This window comes from Limulus polyphemus, unplaced genomic scaffold (genome assembly GCF_000517525.1).
Source record: "Limulus polyphemus unplaced genomic scaffold, Limulus_polyphemus-2.1.2 Scaffold12812, whole genome shotgun sequence".
NCBI classification, from domain to species: Eukaryota; Metazoa; Arthropoda; class Merostomata; order Xiphosura; family Limulidae; genus Limulus; species Limulus polyphemus.
This window is the reverse complement of record NW_013678422.1, coordinates 1-6,940: the sequence shown is the minus strand read 5'-3', so window position 1 is coordinate 6,940 and position 6,940 is coordinate 1. Positions and strand designations below refer to the sequence as shown.

Here is a 6,940-nt window from a genome sequence, read left to right as displayed (position 1 = left end):
TCTAAAATGCCGTCTTTATTTCCTTTTACACTGGGATAATAAGTCAAAACAAAATTATTAATAGCAGAATCTGTCGCCGATATATACACTCATCATTGATGAAATAATTATAGATTTATAGTTTTTTTTCTGTATTATTCTGACACATTTGAAGTTAGTCACTGTAGTTTCTATTATACAAATTGTATATATATATAGTTTCACAGTTTTATTTAATTTTTTTTGCACAATTCTTGGGACGAGTTTCAAAAAAGTTGGATTTTGTAATAGGATAAAAACAAATTAAGGCTGTAAAACTAAATTATTTAACATGTGGAAAGATTCAAGACTGTTCATCTAAAAACCTATAATGATATCATTTAAATCAGTTTCAGGTATATACAGAGAATACACGCGTTCAGTAAAAAGAACATTGTTATAAATTAATATGGTTTTTCGTAAATATGCATCTCACGCAGTCTTTGATAGTGTGTCCCAGAACCTTGCATTGTATATATTTCATTGTATGATATTTATTACTATCAAACAAATTTGTATTTTATTCCTTTTGAACACATTCATCCATCTGCAGTTCTCCATCTGTGTATACATTTCGTGTGGGAGGTCACACTCTGAAAGATGGAACAAATTATGACGTAGAAGACGTTATAGTACATGAACGCTACCAGCCCAGTCAGAACTATCACGACATTGCTGTTTTGAAAGTTAAAGGAGAAGTCAGGCTGAATGATAAAGTCAAACCAGTCTGTTTACCTAAGCCTTCCTTTGTTGGTCAAGACTTTAAAGGAAGAGAGGTTACTGTCACAGGCTGGGGAGATACGTTTTTTGGTATGTTCGATTTTAAAACTTATTTTTAGTTAATTTTAATAACCGTTGATTTACTTTAGTTTATCATTAGATTATTTATTAACTTACCCATCCAAATACTGGATAAAGAATATCAATCAATACATTTAAATTAAGAAAATAACAGATTAAATATAAATGACAAAAGTAATATAATTTACTCTATTGGCCACTGTAATAACGTTTTATAAAGACTTTTAAGATCAAATGTTATAATATACTTTAGTTAAGTAGTTAGTAGCACTTAACTTGTTGGGTTTACGAAATACAGTATCGTGGTGTTTCTTAATTAAACTCTTCGTCAATACTTCTTTCTGTCGAGATTGTATTTTAATAGATTTACTACTAGAGAATGATCCACATAATATTTGTGGTAAAGAAAGCCTGTAAGTACAACAGAAAAATGGTTTTACCAAAGATTATGACGTGTATATTCACATAAGTAGGTTTAATTCTGCTCAAGTTATAAGCAAATATATATGAAGTATCTTCATTTAAATCAGTTTACTTCTTAAGGCTACAGGTTACTTTAGAAACATGTAAATATTTAATATTAAATATTTTATCTCAGAAGAAGGTAATTAATACCTGACATGCATCTTTGCCTCCTTCAGACAATCCAGCACAGATCTGCCCTCTAGTGATACCTTGTGGATACTTCGACAACGCTACTTTTGAATAGGATTTGTTGCAGGCCTTGTTCGATACAACAGGGATGGAAACTTGTTGAAGTACTTTACTTTTCGCACCTCCTGAAAAAAAGGTTGTAATTTTATTCTCCAAAGTTTATGAGTACTTTTAAGATACGTTAGAACAGATATGCTGAGGCGCTGTACACTGCAAATCACCATATTTTTCGTAATTGTAGTTATTGTACTTTTCCCGATGTATTTGGTCATTGCCCAAAATTTTAAGAATCTTCTTAGGTGCGTGATGAAATACAGAATTCACTTAATCATCATCTATACATTTTTGTTAGCTGAGAGTAATAGCACAGAAACTAGTATGTTGATGAAATTAAAATGTTCTAGTATGCATTAAAATAGCGATTATTTTACAGTATTATTCCATTTTACATATTTTAGGGTGATTCTGGAGGACCTCTGGTACTAGAAGAAAGTGGACGATGGACACTAGTGGGAATTGTGTCATTTGGCTTGAACTGTGCTGAACCAGGGTACCCTGGAGTTTATACTAGGGTTTCACACTATATAAGATGGATTGCTGCAAACACCGACTTAGGAGAATAGTGGTCTTCCATCGTTTGAGTATTAGTTTCACTGTTATATTGTAGTATTTGTATCTTTATTTTGAAGAGTAAAGCTTTCTTACCTGATTGTTTTTAGTTATTTTAATTTCTCTATTTTAGTAAAGTTCTTTGGCGCAATGTTATTAGTACTTCAATGTAAACATTTTCATGAGATCCAAGTACTTGATCATTCCTGAATAACTTACTTCGACTAGTCTGGTGTCTTGGTAGTCATCCACAAGCAGACGTTTACTCACTTTAATCTAAGTACTTGTTAAAGGTTTATTTTTTTTGCCACATTTTTGACTAACACTAAGCAGTGGAATTTCTATAAAAAAAAGCTAATTCTATAATTAGAAGTTAACAGAAACCTCAGACACAACTGTTCTTCTTCATTCAGACATGGATAAATTCATATAAATAAGATATTCACAAAGAAGGCGAAATAAAACATTTGTGTGTTCTGTGTTTGATTGCGTTACTTGGACCATACACGTAACTACATTTATTGTTAGAAAACTGTTTGGCCTGTTACTTTTCCCACTATCTCGTTAGTTCGGACACTTTACAATCATTATATGTGTATGTGTGTGTGTGTATATATATATGTGTGTGTGTGTGTGTGCGTATATGTGTGTGTGTATATGTGTATAATTAAGTATGTCTTCTGTTATCGGTTTCATTTTCTCCAATTTCACACAATTTAGCAATTATAACAAGTAAGATAGTTCTAGAGTCTCCAATTTCACACAATTTGGCAATTATAACAAGTAAGATACTTCTAGAGTAAAATATTTAAGTTTGAAATTAAATCCCAATTATCATATTAAAACCTTACGAGAAACAAAGTAATTCAATTTTTATCCTTAAAGATTTTGATTTGTTGTAAACATTATTAATGGTAAATCATTTAATTAAATTTTATTTGATTGTGTAACACTAGTAATTTAAATATTCTTCATTATCATTGCGAATCTTTTAATTGTACTTAGCTGGAATACCTAAGGTAAACATGGATTTGAAATTTTACTTTTTATAAATCCGTGTCGTCTTTTGATCGGAACATTAAAATTTTATTAATTTTCTAAATCAACACTCAATAAACATGATCCGAAATCTCCATATAAAATTGGCATTGTAAATAAAAAACGTATAGTTTGGAAAATGAAACTTGCTAGTAATGGAAGAATATTGAGCCTTTTTTGAAAGGAAGAAAAGGGTATCACATGCAGTGAATATTAGAACATTTAGTCATAATTTTCAGTTATAACACGCACAATAATTTATTATATAAAGTTAAAAGCAATACAAAACTAATAAGAAGCTCTACATGTCTTCTTGGAACATTCTCATCTTCAGGAGACAAGAAAGACAAGATAATATCCAGAAATGTACTTCCGTGGCACCAGGATTTAAATCTCTTTAGGGCTGTGCTGACCAGAAGGATCGAACGCAGATTTGTAGCTTACTGTTAAGCCATCAGGGGTCCTTGTTGTTTTTTTTAGATAAACGAATAATACTAATAAAATTTTTAGCGGTGAAAAAAACGTTACAATTTTATTGTTACCTGTATATAGTATGTATGATGAAAATCTTTTGTTTTTTGTTAGCAAGTTAATTATTACAAACACATAGGCATAGAAACAAAAATGAGTATAGTTAGCTTTTAATGTATAAACTGCAACAAAATAGAAATTTCTATTGCTTTTGTCATTCAACTTTCAATATCCCCTACTTTCGGACATTCTTCTTTCTGTTACTGTGTAAACTTAACAAAAGTGTTTGCAAAATCTTTTACATATTTTCTTTTGCAAAAGACTTAACAGTGAAATTTCGGTTTTAAGCAAAAACAAAAACAAAAATCGAAAAAAACGAACAAAACTCCAGTATTTTGAAGTTTAATTTTGTCGAACCTAAACCACTTTAATGATATTCTATTTAATCGAACTGAAACCAAATAGATTTATTTAGTGCCAAATTGAACCTTCGGTCATCTCGAGGTTCGGTGCATCAATGACTTATTTTCTGTCTTGAGTCAAGACAATAAATGAGCTTATACTCCCAATGTTCTCCTGTCGGTCAGCGGTAAGTTAACGGAATTACTTTGTTAAAATCCAGGGATTGATTCCGCACGGTGGTCAGAGTGCAGCATAGTACATTGTCTAGCTTTGCGTTAGAATTAAGTGCTAAAACTTAGGCTGCTTTTCAAGGATGGTTCCAAAGCATATATATTACTTGGAGTGATTTATTTTGTTATATTTTGTATATATATAGTGTTGAGGGGAGATAGGTTCATAATTAATTTAATTACTTCCTGACTATTACAGGTTTTACATATACTGCTAAACACTTCTTTGATTTGAATCGAATACAGATCCAACATTAATATAACATGAGCCACCCTCCAGATAAACAGTCACAGGAACGAAGAGTTTTGATTCAGATTCTTATGTTTGAATAAAACGAGTTTGAATAACAAATTGATTTCGAAAATCATTTTTGTTGTATTTCATTGAAACTCCTGGATCTGGCTTATGGTGTTTTCTATGTGACAGTAATACCACAACAGTTAGATATTTCACTCGGTTCACAATTAAACAAATAAAGAATAAAATTCAAAAAAGGAAGTAAATGTAAGGATGGCTAATATCAATCGTTTGAAAACAATTCCAACTAGGTAGTAGGGATGACATTTGCATTATCTCTTCATAATAGCACAGGCAGGAATTATCATATTGTAATAGGTATAAATATTCAATCAATTTATCCTATTTTTGTCTGTTAATATTCTACTACACTGTGTGCCTGTGCTATTATGTAGGGATGATGCAAATGCCATCCCTACTATCTTGTTTGCATTGTTTATGAAGGATTGATATTAGCCATCCCTACAATTACTTCCTTTTTTGGAAAGGTTTTTCTTTACTTGTTTGCTTGTTTTTTTTAATGCGATGTTTCAATAGACATAGGAAAGTTGTAGTTACAAACAAGTTCCAAATACAATGATTTCCAGCTGTAATATTTATTGTTTATCTATTATTGGCTGGTTATTCCTCTTTCACCCTGTACTTAACCTTTTTACGGGAACACTAAATGTCTGTAAAATATCTAGCTTCAAGGAGTAAAGATATCATCGTTTATACTAGAATTATGATTTTGTTTAATTATTACTAATTAATGATACTTATAAAAGTGGATACTCCGTTTGAAACTATGTCACATCAGGGAAATGGATTGACACCATTGTTTTGGTTTTTGAATTAATATATAATAAAAAAAGAAGAAGAAGAAATTCAAACTTTTAGCTGATATTTACAGACATTCACTGAACTTGTGACTCAGTCATTACATAAATATTGTTTTAAAAGAAAACACTTTATAGTATTATAAAGTTCTGATGACCTATTAAAGATATATTGAAAATGCCATTTCGATGAACAATCCGGACCATCCCTACCCAGGCAGCGCTACCGCCTGCCTGATACTTGCCTCCGTTTCTACAAGACTAGTCAGACCAGAATTGAAGTTTTGCTATTGACTTTTTGCCTGATATTAGAGACACGATTCATGAAACAGGTTTTGTAAGGTGCAATCAATGAAGATCTTATCTGCCTTTTTTATTTCCAGGAACTTGCCATGTGACAAACAAGCTAATTATGTAAATCAGAGGTTCAGGTTATGGGTCTCACTTATGGGATATGTAGGAATACAACGTAACTACGTTAGATCTTCCTTTGCTCGCTTTCAGAACAATATGAGGTGATATTTACAGGGTGGCTCAAAATTAGGTATACCTTTGGTAATTGATAATGCATTTAAAGTAATTAGATTAAAATTAAAGCATACAGTTGATAATTTATTTCACGGCACTTTACACGTGACATGAAATTATGAGAACGTTAATCCCAAATTAATTCCGCAGGTGTTCACACAATTCTAGATTCTGCCTGCCACACTTCTACAAACACAAGTATATCTGCCCATCAAGTTCTGTAAATTTGTCTGTGATGTACCCTTTCATTTTGTCAACATTCCGCTATTTTTTACTATACACTTTGTCCTTGAGTACTCCCCAGAAGAAAAAGCCCATATGGGTACAGTCCGAATATAATGATTTTGAATAAGTACTTGATTTATAATCAAAGGTTCTTTTGAGATCATTGTGTAAAGTGAAAAAGTCAATAAAATGGTTGTATCTGAGAGTTAAAGTCATGGCAAACAATGTATGTTCTTCACTACTTAAACAATAAAGATTGATGCTCTTACTTACATATTCACCTGAAATCTTTTGTCGCCTAAGTTTAACATAGAATTTGCGTTTAACACAATATGAACAATTATTCAAAGTAAATTAACATTAATATCTCAAAAAACTAAGTTTGCAATGTTACTATAATGTACGTGTTTGAAGGTATAAAACTCTTATTTGTTGGTTTATCTAGTGCCACGACTTTAATTCAATGTATTATAATGTCACTGGCCTGTAATAACTTCAGTAAAATAACTGAACTGTAAAAATGCTTAAAACAAAACTTTAGAAGTGCAATCACTCAGATTCCTGGTCTTTAATTCTTGAGTCCTTACCCAGTACCCGTGTTTGTGAGTTCAATCATTAACTACTCAACGTAAAAGTCGTGTACACATTATTTTATCCAAATTTTGTACTAGATTACTGACCTCAACTATGATATGTGTCATATCCAACGTCATTTGAGTTTGAAGTGACCATTAGGCAGTACCAGTTTGCGATAGAAATGGTTGTTTTAATATTCGTCTCTAACGATTGGTGTGTGGTTTGTTTAACACTTTTATAGTGTCATATCAAATTGACTGAACTGTAAAATA

The 6,940-nt window shown here is 31.3% G+C and overlaps 1 protein-coding gene across 1 annotated transcript in view; it reads left to right on the top strand.

The window, feature by feature from the left end:
* Positions 1-2,184, top strand: part of LOC106477096 (clotting factor B-like) — an 11,218-nt gene extending 9,034 nt beyond the window's left edge. Inside the window, exon 6 of the mRNA XM_013937695.2 lies at positions 1,932-2,184. Within this exon, the coding sequence (XP_013793149.1) occupies positions 1,932-2,096 (165 nt within the window). The 3' untranslated portion in view covers positions 2,097-2,184. The remainder of the gene's footprint in view (positions 1-1,931) is intronic.
* The last annotated feature ends 4,756 nt before the right edge of the window (positions 2,185-6,940 follow it).